At 29.1% G+C, this 26,992-nt stretch overlaps 3 protein-coding genes across 13 annotated transcripts in view; 2 read left to right on the top strand and 1 right to left on the bottom strand.

Annotated features, from left to right (window-relative positions):
- Positions 1-1,978: 1,978 nt before the first annotated feature.
- On the top strand, positions 1,979-5,586 carry LOC105834735 (ubiquitin carboxyl-terminal hydrolase 35). Its single transcript, XM_012677413.3, has 3 exons — positions 1,979-3,773; positions 4,084-4,307; positions 4,572-5,586. The coding sequence occupies exons 1-3, from the start codon at positions 2,284-2,286 to the stop codon at positions 5,507-5,509; spliced, it is 2,652 nt and encodes an 883-aa protein (XP_012532867.1). The 5' UTR covers positions 1,979-2,283; the 3' UTR covers positions 5,510-5,586.
- Positions 5,587-8,268: 2,682 nt separating this feature from the next.
- On the top strand, positions 8,269-17,450 carry LOC105834734 (facilitated trehalose transporter Tret1). The gene is made up of 4 exons (XM_012677412.3): positions 8,269-9,042; positions 10,181-10,452; positions 14,369-14,793; positions 16,426-17,450. Exons 1-4 carry the CDS (start codon positions 9,012-9,014, stop codon positions 17,048-17,050), a joined length of 1,353 nt encoding a protein of 450 aa, XP_012532866.1. The 5' UTR covers positions 8,269-9,011; the 3' UTR covers positions 17,051-17,450.
- LOC105834736 (putative nuclease HARBI1) overlaps positions 16,903-26,992 on the bottom strand; it is a 43,825-nt gene continuing 33,735 nt past the window's right edge. For 10 of the 11 annotated variants that reach the window (XR_004962136.1, XM_012677415.3, XM_012677421.2 and 7 more), the window contains one exon: positions 23,629-23,899. Coding sequence is in view for 10 of the 11 variants with exons in the window: in XM_012677415.3 (XP_012532869.1) it covers positions 23,856-23,899 (44 nt within the window). In the remaining variant the exon portion in view is untranslated. Of the gene's footprint in view, positions 16,989-23,628; positions 23,900-26,992 lie in introns of those variants that run through there. The other variant, XM_036282672.1, reaches the window with a different exon arrangement.

Raw genomic sequence — 26,992 nt, 5'->3', positions numbered from 1 at the left:
AACCGATTAATGACGCTGAAATCTAATAAAATCATAAGGTCAATCACAGCCATTCTTTTAAAGAAGGGAATAACTGTGATTGGCCAGTTTCTAGAAGAAAAAAACCTGAGACGGGTTAACTCCAGCACCGGTCGAAAACGCTACAACCAATTATAATTGAATGTGAAAAGAACAATCGAATATAATTGGTTAATTTCTTAAGGCTTAAGGTTTACTATATCTATTATAGACCCGGCCTAAAGCCTGTATCAGACTAACGATTGGGATTGAGATTGGATTGAAATTTGACGAATTAGAACAAAGTTTTTAAAATTTTTGCTTAATTTACTTTCTCTGATTGGTTAGATTTCAATCCAATCTCAATCTCAATTATTAGTCTGATACGAACTTAACCCCTAGTCTAGATTAAAGAATTTAAGCTTTAAGCCATAAGAAACTGACCAATCACAGTAGATTTTTATAAAAATACTCAATTGTGATTGGTCAATTTCTTACGACTTAAAGCTTAAATTTTCATTGTAAACAAGACCTTATGCAGAAGTCTGTGCGGTGGCCCAAATCGTTAATTAAAGGGTTAAACGTAAGGCGTAGTCTACAAAAAAGATTTAAGCTTTAAGCCATAAGAAATTGACCAATAACAGTCAATTTTTATAAAAATACTCAATTGTGATTAGTCAATTTCTTATGACTTAAAGCTTAAGTCTTCATTGTAGACTACGCCTAAGGCTGGATCTACAATAGGTGTAGTAAGCCATAAGAAATTGACCAATTATAATCGAATATGAGAAAAATAATCGAATATAATTGGTTAATTTCTTATGGCATAAGGCTTACTACACCTATTGTAGATCCGGGCTAACAAAGTACAATGGTAAAGCTTTGCTGTAATTGGTTGGTTACAATTGTATTTTGTTACGTTGTCTACCTCTTTAACTTTAATCAAGATTAAGGTGCCTTTTCACGTTGACGCTTGACGCTCATTTTTAGCATCAAAAGACATCACGTGACTAAAAATAAAGATATCCATTCGTCATTTTTAGTCACGTGATGTCTTTTGACGCTGAAAATGAGCGTCAAGCGTCAGCGTGAAAAGGCATCTTTAAAGTTAATCAGAGTTGGTTGAACTGGCCCTTAACTTTCTTACTTTCCATCACCGGAGACACTGATATATTTCTATTCCCTATACACTTATTTTTTTTTATTCGGTATTTTTTTTCTAAAAAAGGAGCTTATTTTTGTTCACTCTCGAAAGCGATGGAAAATGTGTTCAGTCCTGAAAAATTTCTGAAAGTTGCTAATTGCAATCAACTACCTTTGTATGCCAAGAACGTTTTTGTTTTTCCGAACCGAGTTTGTATCCAAGTCCTAGGCCGGTATTCATAGGCTTAGTTTACATCGTGCATTTGATACGCGTATCAGGTACCATATTCGTATCAAATTCGTACTAAATATTTAGTACGCACGATGTAAACGCTGCCGGATCAATTTGGTACGAGCGTATCAAGTAGGAGTATCGTACTAAACTGATACGCGTACCAAGTGATACAAATGTCGATGTAAACGCATAAAACGCATTTTAGAGAGAATTTAGCAATTGAGCATAACCTCAGTGCTAAAATCTAAAAACCGGTGTGAAAATGTCTTAGTAGGAGACATCACATGAATTAAATTTGTATTATATTTTTCACAGTACATGCTTAGTACATTCGATGTAAACGCGCCCGTACTAAGGCTTTGGTGCGCACCAAACTTAATACGCGTACTAAGGTTTTGACGATGTAAACTAAGCCATAGTCGAATCTTATTTTAAGATCGTCTCAAGTAATGTCTTAAGATGTTAATACGGCTCTGTGATTGGTTGATAGCATCTTAAGACCGTACTTAAGACGATCTTAAATATAAGACTTGACTATGAATACCAGCCCTACATTTCTTTCGTATGATGTTTGTGTACGTGTATGTGTGTATATATGTATATATACATACATACCGATAAATTTAAAGAAGAGACGGCGTATAAATCGCGCTTTATTCCCTAGTCGTGCGGGAGTTTTGTAAATATTACGACATGTATCTTCTCTTTGGACCATTACATCTTGAGTAGCATATGATTCGTGCCGTACTTGCTCTTTTTTTTCCTCCTTTACTGCCTTTTCACCACTATGGGATAACTTTGATTTTCTTGAGACTCATCGTCGATTGAAGGTTAATTATCCCGTGTTTTTAATTGTAAGCTAGGAATAAGCGACGTGACGAGGTCTCGAGTTGCACCCGGTCGACGAGATGGACACCGAGTACGTAATGAAGAACGATATCGGGCACTGCTTGAAACTGATAGTGTCGGGGGACGACGCGGCGGTTAACGACGGCTGGCTGATGCTGCAGAATCTGCAGGATCGCGAGGAGCTCGGCCAGCAGTTGACCGACTGTGAGGACACCTTAAGGGATATCCTTCGGGGTAAGATAGCGAACATATCGGAGGTGCCGAAGATCATGGCCTGGATGTCGAGGCACATCTCCGAGAGGCGTTTCAACATTAATCCGATCTCCAACGACGTTGCCCTGCTACTGCAGAACACGGACATCGACGACATGTCGCACCTGACCGAGCTGCTTGGTGTGCTCACGGATCATCGGGTATACCTGCCCAGGTCGGCGAACCACACAAGACTCTGCGAGGCGGTAGTCACGAGCCTGTCCACCTTTCAGATGCCCTTGGAGCCGAAAAAAATATCCGAGTTCTATGACAACACCGCCAAGGTCTTGCAGTTTCTCAAGACGCTCTGCTCGAACACAAAAAACGGCGAGCATGACAGTCTAATGTTTACCTGCCTTCAGACTCTGTACCGTATTATATCCGACACAAACAGAAAGCAGGAACCTGGCCCGGGACTCGCCGTCATATTACAGGTGGTCGAGACCTCCATTATCCCACAGGCAGTGGACTGGATTTTGTCCCAGTCCCACACTGACCATCAACTGATACAAGCCTTAAAAGTTCTGTGCAATTGGCTACCGAAATGGTGTGAGGATCGGCTAAGTGTTTGGATTATGGAATTTATACGTGGTTTGGAGAAACAGCACAAGTATACCACTCTGCTTGAGCTAACGGAATCTTCGATAGACATGCTAGCGTTAATGTGCCGAGTGTTGCTGATACCAGTGATTCGCCAGAATGCCTCCAACATTATATTTTACATTCTGAAGCGGCATTCGTCATTGTCATTCGTTCAGAATGTAGTTAAAAGAATACCGGCATTGATAAAAGACCTGATGAAGGAGAATTCGGATTCCAGTAAAGAGTGCATACAGAATTTGGTTGACATCATGAAAGTGTACAGTCAGAGATTTCCCACCTGTGTACCTTGTGGCAACACAGAAAATTATCCCTTCCCCGTACTGCCACGTATGCAGGTTGTTCGAGAACTTTGCAGGGAGCTAGTGTGGATAGACGAGACAAAAGAGTTTGAGTCAGTTGTTGAACCAGAAAGGCCATTGTCTGAAAAGGTTGGCTTGTCCAATCTGGGTAATACCTGCTACATGAACAGCGTACTACAGGCTTTACTGATGACCAGACAGTTCTGCCAAGAAGTATTGCATTATCGTCCCTTAAATGAATCAAGTAAAACACTTTTGATAGAGAAACTTCAAAATTTGTTTGCATTACTTTTATATTCCAAGCGAATAAGTTTGGCACCGACCGAGGTATTACGAGCGTCACGACCAACATATTTTTTACCTGGCCAGCAACAGGACAGTTCAGAATTTCTTTGGTTAGTACATTGTTTTGGTCAAATAGATTGTTGTCTAAATTAAAAAAAATAATTTCTATTTGCTATTTAGAATTTTTTTGGTTTCTATCCAGATTTTCTCTGGTTTTGTTACATTGTTTTTGTCGAATAAGTTTTTGCTCCAAATTGTAACTTAGACAAATCCAACTCAGCATAGGAATACAAATTTAGAAGTTATGAATAAAGTATATTATAAATAAAATTTATATTTTAAATAAAGTTTAAACCAATCAGTATAGTTAAGTAAAAAATATTTATTTAATATAATTAATAATAAAAATGTTTTTCACAGTCATCTTTTGGATGTCCTGCATGAGCAAGAAAAGTCCATTAATTCAAACTGTGGAGGAAATGATAGTACGGCTCTTAAATGTAAAATAGAGAAGCAGGAAGACGACGTGACATTGCCGATGGAATCAACAAAAAGTATTATTAAACGTTGGACAACTGAAGAGGACTTAACAGAAGGTTTGGCTTTGCAACGGAAAACACAGTCATTGGCAGATTTTACACGAGGTAATAAATTGTTATTATAAAATATGCTTTTGCTTATATATTATTTAATAGATAAATATTTTTGTAAAAATCTAATAATTTCATTGATGTATGATATTGTTTTTTGTATAATTATAATTATACCATTATATATATAATAAATATTTAGTTATAATTGTAATTATAAAGTATATTTTCGAAATTTGTCTACTGTTACTATTTATATTTATATTTACAGTTACATTCCATATTTGACTTGAACATTTGAAATGTTTTTGTTAACAGGTGAAGAGCTAGGACAACGGCTTAGCGATTCTCATTCAGATTCGACTGACAGCGGTATACAATCTGTAGGCGGTGAAGAGACAGGCATGCACACGTCTCTTGTACATAAGGTATTGGGCGGAGAATGTCAGATTACTTATCAATGCGCACAATGTGACACCAGTTCTCGCAATACGGACAAATTTCGCGACCTGCAGTTGTGCTTTCCCGAAGAGATACAGGAGAATCAAGAGGTTTCCGTTCAAGATTTGATCAACTATTATCTCACGCCAGAAAAGCTCACTGGGGAGAATAAGTATCGTTGCGACAAGTGTATGAAATTATGCGACGCACAGAGAATTATCACGATTTTGCAAGCACCCGCGCACTTGATTCTAACGTTAAAACACTTCCGATACGACTTTGATACTCGATTAAGGACGAAACTTCGACACAAAGTAGTATATAATGATACCATACAGCTGCCAGTATCGGCAATTCCATTTACTGTAGCCGAAACGTATCATCTGTACGCCGCTGTCGTACATTCTGGATACAGTATGGATTACGGACACTACTTTACATACGCTTGTGATTCTAAGCAGAATTGGTACAAATTTAATGATAGCTTTGTAACTCAGACTACGTTCGAAGACTTCAAGAGCATGAAACCACCCGACACGCCGTATATATTGTTCTACGAGAAATCCGGAGCTCACGACGGGATTTACGAGGACGATAAGCCCGAATTGTCGACTCTAAGTAAACGTATACAGGAATTGATAGCGAATGACACTACGGATTACATTGATGAGCTCAGACGTCGAGCGGTAGCCTCGCAACGTAGTCAGCTTCCGACAAAACAATTGAGACAGCACAACAATTCCGACGATGATAATCCGCCACCTAGTAGTTGTCGTGGTGCAATTGACGTTCCAGCGAATCGCTTTCTTTATTGAATGAGAGAAACTGTTATGGCGATAAATTTTGCTGATTGCAAACAACTCTGTATTTGTTCTAAATAAAAAAAAAAAAATATATATATATATATATATATATATATATATATATATATATATAGAGAGAGAGAGAGAGAGAGAGAGAGAGAGAGAGAGAGAGAGAGAGAGAGAGAAAGAGAGATTTATAAAACAACTCGCAATTTTCCTGTATAATCGCAGAAAGTCGCGTTTTATCGTTCTACACCATATCGTATTGCCGTGGAAAATTTCATTAAGAATCGATATTAGATTTTTCAATTTGCGTTTACTAAGTGAGTATATATACATATATTACTGTACATGTACATCACAGTACTGTAACTCGATGATGTTATGTTGTCTGGAAAATAGTTATGGTAGCTATGCAAAATAGTGCGAAGTGTATGGTAACCAGAACTTGAATCTGTGCAAAACGGATATGTACATAAAAATATAAATGAATACATATATGAGTAATGATAACATGAATGAGCAAATGCATTTGTAATATGAACTTCATATACGAGAAACGAAATACGCATAAAGACTATGAAACAAAGTGTTTTAATTTATTAGTCACTGATAATGTATTAAATGTGTTCAGTATGTTTTTAAACTAGTGTTGTTAGGTTGTTTTTAAATTTATATATGTTACTAAGGAGAATTATGTACTGCAACATCTCGAGTTTTATTTTTATCGTCATTGTTTTTATAAAATTTTACGTTAAGCATGCACGCGCGTATATGTACGTGTATATTCTATTAAATTATGTTTCCTTTAAGACAACATTTCTCATTTTACCTTGGCAAATATATTAAATATTTTTAACGGAATTATAATTTATTACGTACAAAGCGCTATTAATTTTTGAAATATTTTTGTATTAAAAAAAATGCAATGTATTTTTTTTATACAACAGTAAATTTTATTTATATTTGTTTTGATAAAGTAGTTTATTTATTTGTAATACATTTTGGTGGAAGTTGTTCAGGAGAGATACATTCCGTTTCATGCGTAACGAGCATGGTGTATCATGCATTTTCGTTTAACGTTTGACAAACAACGAGCATAAACGATGTATCATGTGCATCGTGCGTGAAACGGAACGCACTCTATTTGAAATATTTTATATAGTAGAAAAGAATTTTTTGAGAACGTTACTCTTTTGTTTCCTTGAAGATGTTTTCTCGAGCGTTATTTCTGAATTATTTTGTTAGAAGTCAGAAATCAAGGGTGAGCAAATGATAAAGTGCCTCACTCTACATATACAAAATATTCCAAATTCTATTGATGAGAATTTTTTGATGTGTACTTTATCAATGGTTATAGTATTCCTGACACTTTATATCAGTAGAATTTTGTGAAGTTTTGTATATGAAATGTAAAATAAATTCTCGTCTCGCGATATAATTAAGTGACTAATTCTATATACAGAATGTTCGACAACAAGTAGGAAAAAAGGAGTGATTCTAGATGATTGATTAAGATGAAAATGAATAAAAATTGTTTTTTATTATTGCATTTTTAATTGTTTTTGATGTCTCAATATTTGCGTGCTTTAGGCACTTTTACGCGAATATTGAAACATTTATAATTAAGAGAAATCTTAGTCGCAATTCTTTCTTAGTTTTTATTTTATTTTATCATTTAGAATCATTTTAAATTTTCTGCTATCTATTGCCGAGCAGCCTATATGTACTGGTTACTTAATTATACATATATATATATATATATATATATATATATATATATATAGGATTTGTTGTTGATGTTAAAAAATAGATACATCATAACATCGTTAAATTGAAAATCAATAACTCACAGATTTTATAATACGTGAATTTTACATATTTATTAAAAGAAGTGTCATTCGCCAAGTGCTTGTGTGAAGTTACCAGTGTTGTTACGAAAAAAAAAGAAATACGATCATCGGCTGTGGTTCTTTGTACATGCATTGTGTTATTGCAAAACAGTATTTACTTATAAGTATAAGAGATATTACCTAATTTAACATTGTTGTAATTGTTATGTTGCGATCGCTTGCAAATTTATATTGAATGCACCTCGTATAAAAAATTTATAAAATAAAATTAGTGTAGTTAATAGGAATGTATATATAATATGTATAAGCGTATGCGTCTTTTTACAATATATACGATGTTTGTCTAAATGTGTCAAAATGAACTTTTTATTTATTAGCTCGATATTTATCTTGTATATTTATCTTTAAACTTGTAAACCTTTCTAATATTAATGAGAAGCCTGTTTTTTTTAATAACAAAGTTGAATATATTCATATTAGTGATTTATAAGTTATAACAAAATAAAGTTACTTTACGCTTGAAAATGACAAAAGTTGAAGGAATATTCCTCAATATTTAGGAAAATAATGTTTTTTTAGTTTTAATTATATAAGGATCATTGTGTGCAATGTATAATACGTTCCAAACTCTTCGTGAAACTGTAATAACTTTTTTACTGTCCAATTGACAATTATTAACTTTTTAATTTACTGAAATGGGTACGCGCGCACGCGCATGGATTGTTTAATTTATAATTTAAATTTATATACAATCTATACAATTTCCGTTAAAGCTGTTATATTTTAACGAGTATAGTTAATGTTATAATATTGAAATAAATTAAATTATATTTGTGACAGAGAAAAGAAAGATCAATTTATTGACGATATAATTAATGTTAATTCTGCAATATTTAATATTAATTTTAAAATATAGTTTGCAGAAAGATTAATGCGTGTGTGTATGTGTAAGTCTAATAATTAAAATAAATTTTCTCAAAATGTTATTAGATAATTATGTTGTTTTTGTTGGCATTTTGCGCTATGCTGTTTATTCATTCTTTTTCGACTTGTGATTCATTGATAATTTCTTGAGATAGATAGATATATGACATTCTAATGTGATTACGCGATAAAAAATAGCCAAAACAATAAATAAAATATTGTTTTATTATCATTTTACAATTATTTTACTTTTATTATCATTTTATAATCAAGTATATACACATAATCAGGTATTTAAAATATGAATTTGCACAATTATGCACAACACAATATTTAATCATTAAAACTATATAACAATTTTATAAATCTAGACGTGTAACATATCTCTTTTTAATACCTTTTAGAAATGTCTTTAAGACTTTACTAATAGATATATATAGAACATTATAAAATCTTTTCTCTGACACTTCACATGATGTTTAACAAATTTTGGATATCAATGCATTGGAGCATGCAATGAGCGACTTTCGACGTTTTGAGCCATGAAATCAACGATACGCGTGCATAATGGCCTCTGGACTATTCCGTTTGATAATGACAATTTTATATCAAACTCTTGAAATGCTTCAGATAATGCTGATATGATATTATCTATGTCATTTAGACAGAATTTTATACATCGTTACAAACTCCATCATTTAATATTTGACCGACGGATGTGGTAGTAGTGAGAAAACATGAAGAAGTTATATCTTGCTGCTCTAGCAGGTATATATACATTAAGATAATTATATAATAGAAAGGGATTTTTTGACATAATTGCTCAATATTATTCAATATAAATTACGTAAAACGTGAAATAACTTAAGTTCCTTTTTAATTAAAATTATTTAATTTATTATTTAATTTGTTTATCTACATATTTTTCATATTTTTTGTATATCATTTAATTAGTATTAGTTTAATTATATAACTTATTGTGTATTTTGTTCAATAATTTTAATTATTTATTAAATATTTAGACATTTTATTATTTTATTTTAAAATTTGTGTTTCTTAGTTGTATATAAACAAAATTATTTTATTGTTTTTGATTTAATAGAATTTAATAGAATTTTATGAGTAATTAGCAAAAAAGCATACTCTTTATCGATTTAAAAAAGCAATTTTTTAAATCGATAAAGAGTATTTATGAATCAAATTTATGTGGGATTTTTTTTCTATTTTTTAATGATATCTAATTGACATCCCGTAGGAAAAAATTATGCAAAAATTATTGCACAAAAAATTGCATATTTTTGTGCATAAATTTCTGCAGTTTTTACAGATTTTTGTACAAAGTTTTCGCTTTCAAAATTTTTCTGCAGAATATTTTGCAGAATTTTATGTAATGTTTTCTGAAGTTTTTTGTTTTCAGAAAAAATTACATAAAATTCTGCAAAGTATTTTGCAGAAAAATTCTGAAGGCGAAAACATTGTACAAAAATCTGTAAGAACTGTAGAAATTCATGCACAAAAATATCCAATTTTTTGTACAATAATTTTTGCATAATTTTTTTCTACGGGATGCTTCAGAATTCTCATTTCTTTTTTTACCTAATGTTTAATATAGCTGACAAAACTCTAAATTAATAGATTAATGTATAAAATTATTGTAATTTTTTTATTTTGAAATCAAAACTCGAGAAATAAGATTATGTAATTTAAAATTATATAAAATTATGGAAAATGTTTGTTATAAACAATTTTTTACAATGTAAAAAGAAATTTTGAGTAATTGAAAAAACATTTTAGTCTCTTAGAGCTGCGAATATTAATTATGGTCTATATATTATACATATATAGAAATTAATAAAATTAGCGAGAGATATATCAAATCCTCACAAAAAACCCATTATTTTAATAGGAAATCTAGGTATGTTGTCAGTCGGCCTATTTATCGGTTGGGCATCGCCATCGTTGCCTTTACTGATGAATGGTGGTGACAGCAAGTATTCTGTGCGTTTGAACATAGAAGAAGCCTCTTGGGTGACATCCTTACTTACTATCGGTGCCGCCGTGGGTTGCGTTACTTCTGCACTGATGGTGAATATTATCGGCAGAAAAAATACCATGCTATTTACAGCTGTGCCCTCAATCATTGGCTGGTTGCTGATAGTTTTTGCAACATCATCGTGGGTAATTTAATACCTAATTGTTTTATATTTGCTAGATACATCCAAATACTTTCTGCAAAATAATACACAGAAAATGTGTAAAAGTATTGAAAGTTGAAAATTAAAATATTTATTGTAAATATTAATAAGACGTCAGTTTTTATACTGAGTCATAATAATTTTGATTATTATGTGTACATTCAGTTTAATTTAATCTTAATTAAATCTACGGTTAATTAAAGCGTTTGCACAATTATAACAATTGTAACTAGTACATATATATTTTAGAAAGTTAATAATTTAGAAATAAAAAAAATGTTTAAATAAATCAAATAAACTAAAAATATTTAAGAGAAATACAAAATAATATGTTGGATATATATAAAAGCATTGGAAATCAAAAATTAAAATTTATGAGACGTCAGTTTTACACATAATCATAAAATTCTGTTTGTCATATAATTCTGTTTATTTTTTAATTTTTTAAATAAGAACAAAGTTATTCTAGTTTTTCTAAAGTTTTGCCGAAAGTATCCTTGAATTATACAATCTAGTTTTGGCGTAATTTATTTCCCACACCTCTTTAATTGTTTGTAATTTTCAGTTTAAATTCCAGACTTTATCTGTAATATGCAATCAAATCTTTAACCTCGATAATTTTTAAGCGACGAAAGATAATCTTCTTGTTAACGAAAAGAGTTTTGTTTGATAAGCTTACTGTGATTTATATTTGACGATTACGTTGAAATGTAAATTATTGTGAAGAAACATTTTATCGTCAGATTATTATCCAATTATATTACTTAATGAGTGTCAGTATAATTTCTCTGAGAAGATTTATCTAAATAATATCTACGAATAAATTTATGGATTTCTCTTAAATTAAATTTCAAAAAATACTAAGAGTATTACTAAATTATACTAATTATGTGCTAAGCTAAATAATTATAGTTCTTTTAGATATTTTTATTTCAATTTATTTAGATAAAATTTTAATTTTTGGGATATTAATATAATAATATTTTTAATCTATTATTTGTATTAGATATAGGTTGGTATTCACATATATATGTGCAGCCAGTTCTTATATACAAGATTATTTTAAGATTGTCTTAAGATGTCATGAAGCAATGACAGAATAATATTAATATCTTAAGATATTATTAAAGATAGTTTTGAAATAAGAACTGAATGAGATTATATCGATAATAATCGTCGCAGTTTTAAGCGACAATTAATCACAGATCAAATTAAGATTCAGGTAAAAATGATAACATACGCGTAATCATAGATAATACGTTGTCAGCAATAAAATACATTTTTAAGACTATTTACTGTGTGTATAACTTTTTAAATAAATTATCGATGTTTAAATAGTACACTTCTATTAAATATAACTGAAATACATCATAAAAATAATTTAAATATTTCAAGTTAACAATAAAAAAATAAGTAATTATAAATATTATAAATATAATTCAAATTTAATTATTATAAATTTATTATTTAATTATTATAATTATTATAAATATAATAAAATTTAAGGAGCTTTTAACAAAATTGGAAAATTACTGGGAGGGGGGGAGGGGCTTTGTTTGCCTACAATCTTAATTGCCTACAACTTCGTTTGTACACAAATTTTGCAGAACTGCTCGATTGCCTACATTCCCGATTGCCTACACTGCCTACAGCTTCGTTTGCACACACGAAAATAATTAAGGTACAAAAGAGTAGGATTACACACATAACATTATTGCGCGGCATACACATTGCACACATGATAATATTACCCTGATACACATTGCACACATGACATTATTGCACACATGCACATTGCACACATGACGTTATTGTACACATAAGTTAAAGAAATAATATTACACATTGCACACATGACATTATTGCACATGTGCCCATTGCACACATGGTATTAATACACTCATACACATTGCACACATGATATTATTGCGCACATACATAAAATAAAGAAACAGTATTAACACATTGCACACGTGACATTATTGCACACACGCACATTGCACACATGATATCATTGCGCTCATACACTCTGTAAGCAAGAGGAAGGTAGTGAATTCCAAATGCGCACAGTGTAAAACGGACATCAATAAAATTTTATAAATTTATCCTAACATTAACTAAAGCAGTATTTTGATTAGTGGCCGTTTTACTGTGCGCATTTAAAACGCTCCCGGGGAAGGTGTGAAGGCACGATTACAATAACTTGGGCGCCTTGATTTGATGATGGTTTCTGATAATATTTTTTATGCTGAACAAAAAATTGTATATAGGGCTAACTGTTTTAGTTTTCGAGATGTACCATATTAAAAATAAAAATAAAAGTAAATTAGAAATAAAAAAGGAGGTAGACCTTGCTTTGCATGGAAAGTCGCAAATCCATGTGTGAACAGTACGAAGCGTAGACACTTCTTCGTGTAACCGCACACGATACACACACACACACACACACACAACACGCGCGCGCAGCTAATTCTTGTATAAAATATATTCCACACACAATTTGAAAGTATCGATCTCTGTCACTTTCTTGCAAAAGTACAATATATTTTAAATTTTAATTTACAGAGTTAAGATCACCAATTAGTATATCACGTTATTTTTTAATAATATTTCTTAAACAAAAACTAAAAAATAAAGTTTTAAAGACATAGATATAAATAAGAAAGTGTTTCCATCGGGTGTAGCAATTTTTATAATTCTGTTTCATATTTTATAACAATTAATGTTTTATTCTAATTAAAAATAAAAATTTTTCTTCTTTTTTTTTATGTCATGAGTCATTTATACAAAACATTTACAAGTATATAAGGATTCCTAAAAGTCATTTATTTTAATATAGAACATTTTTTGTTATTATATATATGTATATTACAAATATCTTACTGTTCTGTAAATGCAGCTTGTAACTTGATTATATATAAAAGTTAGATTAAATTAGATTTATTTTTAGTAAATTTTATATAGAAAAAAGCCACAAGTGTGAACTATGAGTTTCTTTAATTATCTAAGCAGAAAATTAGTTTGCTTATCAGTATTAATATAATATGCAATGCTTAGCTTTCGAGAAATAAGGGGTGTCATTTTAGAAGGCCTATGCTAATATTGGTGGTCCTCCTCCATCAATAGTTGAACCAGTGCTTAACAGCCCTCTATTTATTATAATTGTAATGATAATTTGTTTGTGAGATAAGTGTAAAGATTTGTTCTGTTAAAAAAAGCTCCTCAAAAATTAATTGAGATAAATATAATACACAATATTAATTTAATATTTATATATAATTACACTAAATTAAACGTTAATTATTAAAAAATTTGGATAATAAAATTCTATTAAAATATTTATAAATATTATAAAGAAATAAAGTTATTAATAAAATTAATAAAATTGATTTCTGAATTAAACTTATACACACAAAAGTATATGCAATTTTTATGAAAAGTATACAATTTATATAGAAACACTAATATTACCAAATATTACTAAAAATTAAAGTATTTCTTATGTCTTTTAATAATTTAAAATATTTTATTAAAATGTGTGTATGTATATATTTATTTTTAAAACTTTTAAATCTAACATGTAATATTTTTATTTATTCATAATATTATAACATCTTTGAAATTTTTATATTAATTCATAAATTGTTGACACAACTACAGATCGAAGTTAAACTTATACACACAAAAGTATATGCAATTTTTATAAAAAGTATACAATTTAAAATTATTTATAATTATATAATTTATAATTATTATTAATTTTCATATAACGTTACTCTTCTAAAAGAAAAAAAATGATGTTATTATACCTACTTGAACGTGGAAGATAAATTGCGTAAAGTGGAGATTTATTTGACCCGTTTAATCTCCCTTTATCCTCTTGTCTCCTTTGTTCTCAGGAACTGTATATATCGAGGTTTACATCCGGACTAGGTATGGGCATTGCTTATTCAGCTACGCCGATGTATTTAGGCGAAATTTCGCCGGCAGATGTTCGCGGTAATTTAGGATCCTTGTTGACAGTCGCTGTGAAACTCGGGACTTCACTCGAGTTCGTAATAGGCCCGTTTGTATCAGTGAGAAATCTCGCCCTCATCTCTTTGGTGGGACCGTGTCTGTTTGTGATCGCTTTCATCTGGCTACCGGAATCACCGTACCATTTAATGCGTTGCGATGCCAAACAGAAAGCCATAAATTCTCTTGTTCAATTGAGAGGCAAAGAGGATGTTCACAAGGAAGCGGACAGTATTGAGCAATCTGTAAAAGCCGATTTAGCTAACGAAGCTGGTTTTCATGAGCTTCTATTTATACCAGGAAATCGCAGGTAAGACGTCAAACTTCGATCTGTAGTTGTGTCAACAATTTACGAATTAATATAAAAATTTCAAAGATGTTATAATATTGTGAATAAATAAAAATATTACATGTTAGATTTAAAAGTTTTAAAAATAAATATATACATACACACATTTTAATAAAATATTTTGAATTATTAAAAGACATAAGAAATACTTTAACTTTTAGTAATATTTAGTAATATTAATGTTACTAGTAATAATAATATTAATAATGTTTTAAAGAATTGGGATTGTTTTTTTATACAGTAACATATAACTTTTTAGTAACAGAAGAATTCCATTAATAAATTTAAAACACACAAGAATAAGCAATTAATAAGATAGAAAATAAAAAGATTTTATTTAAACATTTAATAATAATAATAACGGTTTTAATTTTATTCAGTCATTATCAGCCGCAATTAAAAAATAAATTAACATTATTTTTACATTAATTTGTTTGTTTATTATTTACAGAGCACAAAAATTTTTAAAAATATTTAAAAAATATTTTAAAGAGGTTACATACATATATTATATTTTTAAATATAATCAATAATATTTGGAAAATGTTTTATAGATATAATTTTAAAATAAGATAATATGTATATTATTTAATAGAATATTACTTAACTGTTGTCATTAATGCAAAGTTTGAGATACCATATATTTGCAAACGTATTTCTAAATTATTTGTAATATGGTTAAATTGTAGAAGTAATTGTAGAAGTAAATCTAATATAAAAACTAAGAAATTTGATTGCATTTACTTTTATTTATTATACATATATACTACCTATGTATATAAATCTTTCTTGGTATTTAATTGTAGAAAAAAATAGAATTTGTAATACATAATTGAAAAATATATATTTGAAAACAAAATTATAATATTTATTAAATACATAATATTTTGGAGTATGGTTAAGAAACAAGAAGTATGTAAGTTTCCTCTTCCCCCTTCCTTTTTTAAAAAGTACACGTAACATCGATACTCGCATATATCGAAGTTTATTGTTGCCACTTTTCCGCAATGCCAATTGATTTTTTCGTTGCGTTTACTTCGTGTTGCAAGAGTAGTTGTCATTGCAATTGAATTCTGACAGCTGTCAAATTTCTATAGATTTTCACTATATAATTATTGTTGTAATTTATTTTTAAAAAGTAAAAAGTAAAAAGTTAACTAGCAAAGCGCACGTCTGTAGTGTCTAGTAATTAATATTTTATAATATGAAACTAAAATATGTTATATTTTAATTAATATTTTTTGCTAATATATAAATATAATAGAACACAAAAAAATATTGTTTTTAAGTTTCTAAAAATGCTTTTAAAAATGTTATCTTTTCTATGTAAGTTTTAAAATTATTTCAAAATATTGCTAAAATAGTAAAATAAAAAAAAAATTTGTAATAAAAAAAAATCTTTTTCAAACATTTTCCAATATTTTGTGTTTTATAGGTGTACTCGATGATGACTGAATAAAGTATTGAAACGTATTGTTTTTTTTATTATTATTGAACATTTTAATATATTTAAAAAATTTTCATTATATTAAATGCTCGTTTTTTTGAGTTTGAGTTTAATATTAATTCGATAAATTTGATCAAATTTTACAGAGCTCTAATAACATTGCTGTGTCTGGGCATGACTCAACAGTTGAGCGGCTCCCAAGCCGTATTACAATATGCTCAAATAATTTTCGACCAAACAAACGGTAAACTGGAGGGCAAGTATTTGACTATGATACTGGGCGCTGTGCAACTAATCTGTTCGATCATCTGTATGGCGATCACCGATTGTAGCGGCAGAAAGTCATTGCTGACAATCTCCGCCATCGGTTCGGCGTGCTCCACCGCCATGGTCGCGTCATATTTTCATCTTCAATACAATCACGTAGATACTAGCAATATAACATGGTTGCCTGCCATCGGCGTGATCCTGTACGTGATTATGTACGTCATGGGTTTAGCGTCAATACCGTTTACCATGGCCAGCGAATTGTTCCCTACGAACGTGAAGGCCCTCGGTAATATGATAGGCATAATGATGATCCACATCACATCCTTTGCAGTGACGAAATTGTACCTGGTCATAAGCGAAAGTGCCGGTGTACACACGCCGTTCTGGATATTCACTGCGTGCAGTCTTGCCGGTGCTGTATTCACGCTTCTCTACGTACCTGAAACCAAAGGCAAAACGTTGGAGCAGATACAGGAAAAATTGCACGGTCTGTCGAAATAGGAAATAAAAAATAGAGTACCTGCAAGCGTTGATTTTCCATCGACAAATATTTGAAGAATATTAACGAATAACCTGTCTTTGCATATGATTGAACTGAATTTGCACTTAATCGAAAAAAGTATCCTGCGAGATCGGATTTATACTTGCTATAATTTTTTTTTCTTGAAATGATCTGCCACCCTTTACTTTTATTATTATTAAATGTTAGTTACAATGTTTAAATGTAATATTGACGACATATAAGACAAAATAACTTAATGTTTATAAGTAATTGATAATACGTTCGTGTGATGTATAAAAACGTTTATATTAAACGTTTTAACATCCATTTAATGTCTATTTAGTTTTTATTAAACTATTTAAATTTCTCGTGAACGATATTTTAAACAAACTAATAAAAAAGATATTAAAAGGTTATTATTAGAACATTATTAAATTTTACAAAATATTTTTATAACGTTTATTAAATGTATTATAAAACCTAACTGTGTTGTTTTGGAATTTTAAATTTATATTCCACATTTGTGTCGCGTTAGAGAATAATTTAAAAAAAAATTTAACCAATATATTTATAACAATAAACTAAAAATTGTTGAAATTAAATTGTATTTTAAAAAAGACAGAAAATTTGAATACGTTAAGGAAGTTTATTATCTTGTTAGAAGAGAGGAAATTATTTTTACATATTTTACATAAATATTTACATAATTTACACATATTTTACACATTATTTTACATAATTATTTTACACATATTTTACATTAATATTTTACATATAAAATTTACCTTTTTGCGGGTGTGTACGTTATGTGCGTGCGTGTGTGTGTGTGTGTGTGTGTGTGTGCATGCGTAAATTAATTACTTTTTAAATCTGTGTGAAAGTTTGTACTTTAATTTATTAGCGCTAATTTACTGTATTATTTTTTTAACTGCAACGATTTATTCTGCCTCGGACTTTCTCAGGATTTTTCTTAAGATATTTATTTAACGGAAAAAATTATTTTAATACTTCTTTGGAAAACTTTGAATATATCGAAGTGTCTGTGAAGTCTCTGATATTATAGAGTTATGACATTATATGATACCACGATATGAAGAAGAAAATAATGCATTTTATCGTTAAGTAAGACTTGAGTTAAATAAGGCTTAGTTAATTTATATCGATTGTGGAAATTCTATTCATAGAGATATTATAAAAATATTAAAATAAACATTAAGTAAAAATAAAATTTTTATTTTAACCACACACACTTATAAAAATTATATAAAAATTAAACATAGATAAATTAATATTTCTTACATAGTATATTTATAAAGTAACAAAACAATTTTTTTCAATTCTAATATATAAAAGCTTGATATTAAAATTGAAAAAAATTATTTTGTTACTTTATAAATGTACTATGTAAGAAATATTAATTTATCTATGTTTAATTTTTATATAATTTTTATAAGTGTGTGTGGTTAAAATAAAAATGTTTTTCTTACTTAACGTTTATTTTAATATTTCTATAATATTTCTAAATAAAAATAACAATAAAATTAAATATTATTTTTAAAATCAATTTCAAAATAATTATTGAATTATTAATCATTATTAACATTAATCATAAAATTCCTTAGTATTTAACGTACCCTTAAATAAGTTATCTTTAATTGATCATTTAATCTTTGAGATTTCCAGCTATTTGGGTACAATTTGGTACAATCTCAAAAATTAGCATCATTGAAATTCATTATTTTCCTCGAACCGTATTCTATTAAAAGATTCCAGCATATTTTTGATAAATGTGACATTATTAAAAAAGTATGTAATATTAATTATAAGTATATATTATATATAATACATCATAATGATGGAAAAGCTAAACTTACATATAGGAAGGAAAATAAAAAAGGAGTGATAAGAGTAGGGAGATAAATGGATCGTTCGAAAGGGCGATTTGAAATTAAGATAGGAAAGCCAAAAGGCCTTATAAAGGCCAAAAGAGAAGCTGTAGATTATTCTTCTTGCGAAAACAGGAGAGCGGTTGAAAAAAATCTGAACTAAGAAGAGAAGAAACAGCGTCTATAAATTGTCCCGCATGGAAGGTGTTCTACCTGGGCTATCTGGGTTAAAACACATTATTTTAAGCTTGCTTAAAATAATGATTTATGGATCATTATAAAGTTCTCTCCTCTCGGATGTTTCCATAATCGGTTCTACAAAGCTCTTTTGCCGTAACGATAATTTCGTGAATCTTTTTTGCGATAAATATAATGATTTGTAACGTTTAAACACTTTTGTATTGTAAATTTTTATTATGTTGAATTTTGCATAATCGTTTAATGATGATTTTCTTTGATTTATCGTCTGTTCACACACACTCGAATTTCTTAGAACCGTTTAATATCTACTCCAAAAAATCGGTATATAAATTGTTATCTTTTATAGAAAGTTAAATAATATTTTAATATTATAATAAAACAAATAAAATAATGTATATATAATTGATGTATAATGTGATTTTTATAAAAAAAGGTCTACATATGTCATTACAAAGTTTTTGTTGCTGAACAAATGTGTTGTTGTCGATTGTTATGCCTTTATCTTCCTACCCATTTTCTATGATGTTTTTCAATTTACAATAGATGTAATAAGTCTTAAGTCATAAGAAATTGAGCAATATCATAGCCGATTATTCTGCTTATATTCAACTGTGACTGGTTAATTTTTTACAATGGGGGAGATCCCGTTTGCCTACATTCCTAATTGCCTACAACTTTGTTTGCACATTAATTTTGCAGAGGTGCCCGATTGCCTTCATGCTCGATTGTCTACATTCCGATTGCTTACAGCTTCGTTTGCACACACGAAAATAATTAAGGTACAAAAGTACGATTGCACACATAATTATTTTGCTCATACACATTGCACACATGACATTATTACATTCATACACATTGCACACTTGATATTATTGCGCACATACACATGACAATATTGCGCACATAAAATAAAGAAATAGTATTAACACATTGCACACGTGACATTATTGCACACACGCACATTGCGCACATGATATCATTACGCTCATACACTTTGGAGGCACAATTCCAATAACTTAGGCGCCTTGATATTAATATGTTTATACACATGATATTAATACGTTCATACACATTGCACACATGACATTATTGTACACGTGCACATTACACACATAATATTAATACGCTCATACACATTGCACACATTACATTATTGCTTATATACACATTGCAAACATGACATTATTGCACATAAGCTAAAGAAACAATATTAACATATTGCTATAATATTAAAACGTTTATATATATTGCACACATGATATTATTACGCTCATACACATTACACACATGACATTATTGCACACACGCATATTGCACACATAATATCATTGCACTCATACACTTTGTAAGCAAAAAGAAGGGAGTGAATCCCAGCGCACAGTGTAAAAACGGACATCACGAATCAAATTCTATAAATTTATTCTAACATTAACTAAAACAGTAATCTGATTGAAACGACGTCCACGCTTGTACTGTACTACATGGGTTTGCGACTTTCCAGGGCAGCCCTACCAACGGGTGGGTGCAGCAGGGGGAGGGAGGGGCGAAGCCTCCCTCCCCTTGCACCCCGCGTGTGTATATGTGTGTGTGTGTGTGTGTGTGTGTGTGTGTGTGTGTGTGTGTTTGTGTGGCCACAGCAAAGACGTATTCACGCTTCGTATTGTTCTACATGAGTTTGCGACTTTCCATGCAAAGCGAGGTCTGCCTACTTTTTTTATTTTTAATCTACACTTTTATTTATTATTTTTAATATGGTATACCTCAAAAACTAAAACAATGTGTATGAGTGTAATAATGTCACGTGTGCAATGTGAGCGAAATAATATCCTGTGTGCAATCGTACTTTTGTTTCTTAATTATTTTCGTGTGTGCAAACGAAGTTGTAGGCAATGTAGGCAATCGGGCATGTAGGTAATCGGGCACCTTTCAAAATTTGTGTGCAACCAAAGCTGTAAGCAATTGGGCAAATAAAACCCATTCTTGTAAATTAACTCTTCAGTATGTATCTTAGTAAATTTTTTAAGTAAATTTTTAAATGCAAAATTTAAAAGTAGGATACTTAACCCTTATGTGCACACTCAACGTTTACTACGTTGTTACACACCGAGGATACCTGGGTGTCCACCATTAGTTTTTCTTAATTCCTGAGTTCGTATGTGAAACGTAATCATTTGGAATCAATTTACTTTATTAAATAAACATCAATAGAAACTATCTGAACCATTTCCAAGTCCCCCAGCCCGTTACAGCTTTCATGAAAAAAATAGAAGTAGCGTCTCCGAGCGGTGCGCAGGTAGAGCGCGGTCAGTTTTGACGAAATGTCAGTTGATATCAAAGTTATCGAGAAGTTAATATTTAAAGTATATACTCCAAATAAAATCGATTATTATGTGTAGACACAGTTAAATCGATATCTACAGGTTTTTCAGCTGCTTATTCATTAAACTTCACGTAAATGTGTTTGGGCGTATGTTAGTTGTGTTGGAACCTGTTCTATGATTTTGTGCTGTAAAGCAATTGACAATTAGAAATTAGTTATTATATTATTTTAAAAAGCAAAAGATATCACATTAGGCAAAATAATTCACAGCGTACGAATAGCGTCGCAACAGCATGTTTTTTGTAATGGAAAATTAGTTCTCACAATTTTTATACATTATGCAAAACTATTTCTCTATGTAAATATATCGGAAATAATAAACATAAATTAATTTAAAACCTGTTAATTTTATACAACATTAATATTAATATTAATAGTAAAAACAGACGGTAATGATGCCAATTAATTGGACAAAATATTTGCGAATTGATAATTGACTTAACCTCGAGACAGTATTGGTAGAAAATGAATGACATTTTTATCATGTTCACTACAAAGAAACTGCTCCAAAGACGCAGAAAATCATGAAAATGTTGTTCAGTTTGCGAAAAGCCTGTCTGCGATAAACACTGTGTATCAACAATTAAATATGTATTGATTGCGCTAAATAAATGTAAATATAATCTAATTTACTTTGAAAATTGTTGTAATTGCTTATTTATTAACTCTTGTTGTTTCAATAAAATATTAATTAATGTTATTAATTAATTCTCGGGTCAAAAGATCATTTTTCATCTAGTGGGTACCCGGATGTGTTCGCTAAGCACATGTATTTTAACATAATTTAGTTTAGGTTCAAAAAATTAAAAAACAAATTACCAGTGTGTTTTTAGAGTTAAATAATGGGGATTCAAAGGTTTATGTCAAGATTTCAATTTTTATTCAAGTTATAAGAAAAAATGCGACAAAGTGAGCACTCGGGTACCCAGGTGTATACATAAGGGTTAAAATAACAAAAAACTTTTAAAATAATAAAGACTATTTTTTTGTTTCACATAATCTTAATTTACGCATAAAATATTAAATTTATTTGATTATTTAAATTATAATAATTTATAAATTATAATAATCAAATTTTAAATAATTATAACTTTCTCTAATTCAATATATATTTATTATAATATATATTTAATATATATATTTAACATGTAAAATATGGTTTTAAAAATTGATTTTAAATTTACATTAAGTTAATTTAAATTTAACGTTACTTTTAATTGACTTTTTCTGTTTATTTAATTTTTAACATAAATAAATTTAACTTAATTTAATTAAATAGAGTATTAACTTATTCAATATTTAATAAATTTAATATTACTTTTTATATTGACATGTATTTTTCTTTTATAATTTTTTTATATGAGTAAAGTTTTGACTTAAAAAAAAAATTAATAAATTAAAGTTTATATGTTTAAAAATTATGAGTTAAAGTTAAAAATTAAACCATTAAAAATTAATTAAGTTACTTTGATATTACAAGCGTTATGTACTGGAGAAAAATAAATAATTATTTCTTTTAACTTGTAATTAAATATTTTTTCCTTAATTAAATTTTTAATTGGATTTACTTAGAAGTGAAAAGTACAGTCCTGTCTTCAGAACTTACAGCGTGCTGTTTCCATCATTCTATTCTTGTTTTACGAGTAATGAATGATAAAGATATAGAATGACATAATAACACGCTACATCTTTATAAGCAGATTTTGAATATGAGTTTATAAAGCTCTGAATACGTTCTAAATACTTTGGGAATTAAAAAAATGTTTTTGGATTCTCTGTAATCTAAGCAGTCAAAATACATATGTACTTTTTTCTTAAATAAAAAAATTAATAATTGCAATAAGAAAATAGTATTCAGTATCAAGTTGAAATCAAATTATTTTGAGTTAATGAAGTTTATTGAAAATTGAGATATCAAAATTAACTAAAATTGAGTATTTCAAATAATTTTTGATTCATATTTTCGATGTTAATTTATTAAATAATTATTTTTTTTGTTTGACTATCTGCATTTACTATCTCAATTTCATGAAATTGAGAAATTTCTCCCTTTTCTTCCTCTCCTGGGAACATTATTATAAAAATTGGGAGAAAAATAATTAAATTGAGATCAGTTTGATTTTTCTTTATCCATCAATAAATTCATTAACATATTTACAACAATAGTAATATAATAGGTCTTCCATGGAGATCATACAATCACATACATGTTATTAATAATTATATGTAATTATATCTATATTTTTCACGAGCAATTATTATGCTCATCGTCGAGGAGAATTGGTAATCAGGGTTGTTAAAATATCGTTGAGTTGCAGCCATGTCCTCGCGTTACGCTCAATTGTCGACGAACAGTTTGTTGGGATCTCTACTATTGGATTCTGAAACATTCATGTACAATTTATGGATATTTATATCTTTAAACCTTTTGTCTGTCTATTTAATATTTATATTAAAATTGAATTAAAATTCAATAAGCAAAAAGACACGAATTTTAGTCTAATTTTATTTATTCAATGTTTTGCAAATAATGATGTGATATAAAAAAGATACCAAATTAAAAAAAAGAGCTTTATAGAATTTTGCGCAAATACTAGTGCGCAGATTTAAATACCTCTAAAAACATGAATATGTTGCATTATTATATTATTACATATATACGATATATGCAACACTCTACAATAAAATTCTAATTTTAATGTCATAATAAAATTCTGAATTTTAATATCATATCCTTAAATTTCTCCCTACACAGCCATTTAACTCTCCATTGCTCTCGTTTGACAAGCATACATTTTCAAAGTCTTTAATAAAAATTGTACTAAATAAAATTGAGAAAATAACCATACGAATATAATCTAGAAAATTGTAAGCAAAAAGTTAAAAAGCTTCAGAGTTAACTTTTTTATGTCAAATCTACACAATTTGAAAAAAAAAAAAACAAATGTGAACTAAGCGTTTATCTCATAGAGTAATGAATGGTTAATTATTGTGAGCAATGTATTAGTAACTCTTTTTACATAATTCTAACCATTATTTTTGATATTACTCTACCGATTTTTTAAATTTTATGATCTGAAAATTCTAAATTGTGGTTTAAAATAGAATCTAAACATGTTATCGTATCGTATGTAATAATATAATAATGTAATATATTTGCGTTATTAAAAGTATTTAATATTAAATCTGTGTAGCAGTACCTATAATTTCTATACTTAAGAAACTCCTCTTTTTTAACTCAATTCTTAAAACCAAGAGCTGTTATTGTTTTGTTTATAAAGAAAAAACATTTTCTTATGAGATAATTTTTATAACGCTGCGTATACACATAATTATTAGATAATGCAACGTAACAAATTATTTTATAGTTTTACGGTGTTGGTCGTTCATTTGTCTATCCATCTGTTTGCAAAATTTTTCAGAAATAAAAAATTGTTTACCGAATTTGTGTAATTACAGAGATTTTTTACTGCATCACTTACTTACATTCATTGTAAAGAATTTATTTAGAAATAATGAAACGTACCTTTGAACTATGATTATTTTCGGGATTGCAATATTTCTCGTAATTTTTATTTAAAATATTTCTTTATTTGGAATACTTTATGCATGTTTTCATGATTTTCTTTTAACTCGAGCTGAGAAGAAATCGATGCTTCAATTTTCAATGACAAGCGAGGAGATCTATGATAAATGAAAATTGATGTGGGACTTTTAGCAGATTGATTTATGAAAATGGCATGTGTCGTGAAGTATGCGTGCGCGATATTTCACCCGTGACAGCAAAGATACGACATTTCTTCTCTCTACTCACGCTTCTAAATTTGTAACTTTCTGTTTAGTTCTTTTTTTTCCAGATAGCACGTAGGTGAACTCTAGCGAAAAATGACTGATCGAGTTGAAAATTGTACTGAAAACAGTTTAAGCTAGAGTGACAGAAGATTTAAGGATACTAGAGCGTTTCAGAAATTGCTCGAAAATCATACTTTGACAATTTTTGTGACGAATTGAATAAATGTAAGAAAGTGAAATTTTGGGCGATATTTGTATAACAAATAAAGAGTGGAAATATTTTTTATTAACTTTGTGTATGTGTGTGTGTGTGTGTGTGTGTGTGTGTGTGTAGTAAATTGTAATTTTTAGATTAAATAACTCAATAATTATATAGAAAACATATTTAAAGTTGTAGTATTATAGAAAACATATTTGATTAAACATATTGAGTAAAAAACATATTTGAATATTATTAGTATTTTATTGTTCAGTAAGATATAACAAGAAATGACAGATAATTTCTTTATAGTAGCTTAAATCCGATTAAAATGACAACTTTATTATAAAATTATATAAAATTTAAATAAAATTAAATCTGTTTTTGAATTATTGGCTGAAGTTCCGATTAGGACCTTCAATTTTTTTGAAACTATGTATTCTTACATATTTTGGTGCGCTGATTACGGATATGATAGTGAAAATTGGCGCAAATTTGATTTTCACGACAAAAACCATGAAAAAAACATACCAATTATGGTTCTTTTCATTTATTTTCGTAAATAATGGAAATTTTAAAAATTATTTCAGATAAAAGTTGTAGATCTCATTGAAATACATATTTTATGCCCATATTTTATGAAGTTCAAAACTTCATATAATTCATCCAATATAATATGATATCCTCTTGCATTCCGTCCACCCGTTTCCTGTGCCACTTGGATTTGCGAAGCGAGGTCCACTCACACCTCCCCCTTGTTTACAGAGCGAAACTACGTTCACGCTTGTACTGCCCCTCATGAGTTTGTAACTTTCCACGCGTAGCGAGGTCCACTCACCCTCTTTATTACCGTCTTCAATATTTTAATTTTTTGAGGTAGTTTCAGTAAGCAGTAAAATTAATTAATAAAACTTGGTTTGTGTTGGATGGGTTATATGAAGTTTTGAACATTTAACGTTGTTGTTCTTAAAAACTATTATCTTTATGGCAAAAATCAATAAAACATAAACTATGTATTTTAATAAGATCTACAACTTTTATTTAAAATATTTTTTTAAATTCCCATTATTTACTGAAATAAATGGTTTTCCATTTATTTATGAAAATAAATGGAAAAAATCACAATTTTTATGGTTTTTCATGATTTTTGCCATAAAAATTCAATTTGCACCAATTTTCACTGTCATATCCGCAATCAGCGCACTAAAACACGTAAGAATACATTATAGTTTTAAAAAAAGTCCGACCTATAATTGAAACTTTATTCAATGTATGCGTATTAAAAGATCATTATCATTACAATTTTCATTTTCAGCAGTAGAACCATCCCTGTTGTAGTGTATATACGTCATTTGTTATTGGAGAATTTAATTTTACGAATAATAATACGGAAAGAAATTCATTAGTGACATTTACTGTATCTACATTTAATAATATAATACTGTCATTATTCCCAACTGTCTAGCACATACATAAATATAAA

Source organism: Monomorium pharaonis, chromosome 2, assembly GCF_013373865.1.
Source record: "Monomorium pharaonis isolate MP-MQ-018 chromosome 2, ASM1337386v2, whole genome shotgun sequence".
In the NCBI taxonomy this organism is placed as follows: Eukaryota; Metazoa; Arthropoda; class Insecta; order Hymenoptera; family Formicidae; genus Monomorium; species Monomorium pharaonis.
Note: the sequence above shows the minus strand (reverse complement) of the source record. Positions and strands in the feature narration are given on the sequence as shown.

Coding starts and splice junctions, on each gene's coding strand:
- LOC105834735 (XM_012677413.3), top strand. CDS start 2,284: ATGGACACCGAGTACGTAATGAAGAACGATATCGGGCACTGCTTGAAA. Junction 3,774..4,083: donor GACAGTTCAGAATTTCTTTG/GTTAGTACATTG, acceptor TGTTTTTCACAG/TCATCTTTTGGATGTCCTGC. Junction 4,308..4,571: donor ATTGGCAGATTTTACACGAG/GTAATAAATTGT, acceptor TTTTGTTAACAG/GTGAAGAGCTAGGACAACGG.
- LOC105834734 (XM_012677412.3), top strand. CDS start 9,012: ATGAAGAAGTTATATCTTGCTGCTCTAGCAG. Junction 9,043..10,180: donor ATATCTTGCTGCTCTAGCAG/GTATATATACAT, acceptor TTATTTTAATAG/GAAATCTAGGTATGTTGTCA. Junction 14,794..16,425: donor TTTATACCAGGAAATCGCAG/GTAAGACGTCAA, acceptor CAAATTTTACAG/AGCTCTAATAACATTGCTGT.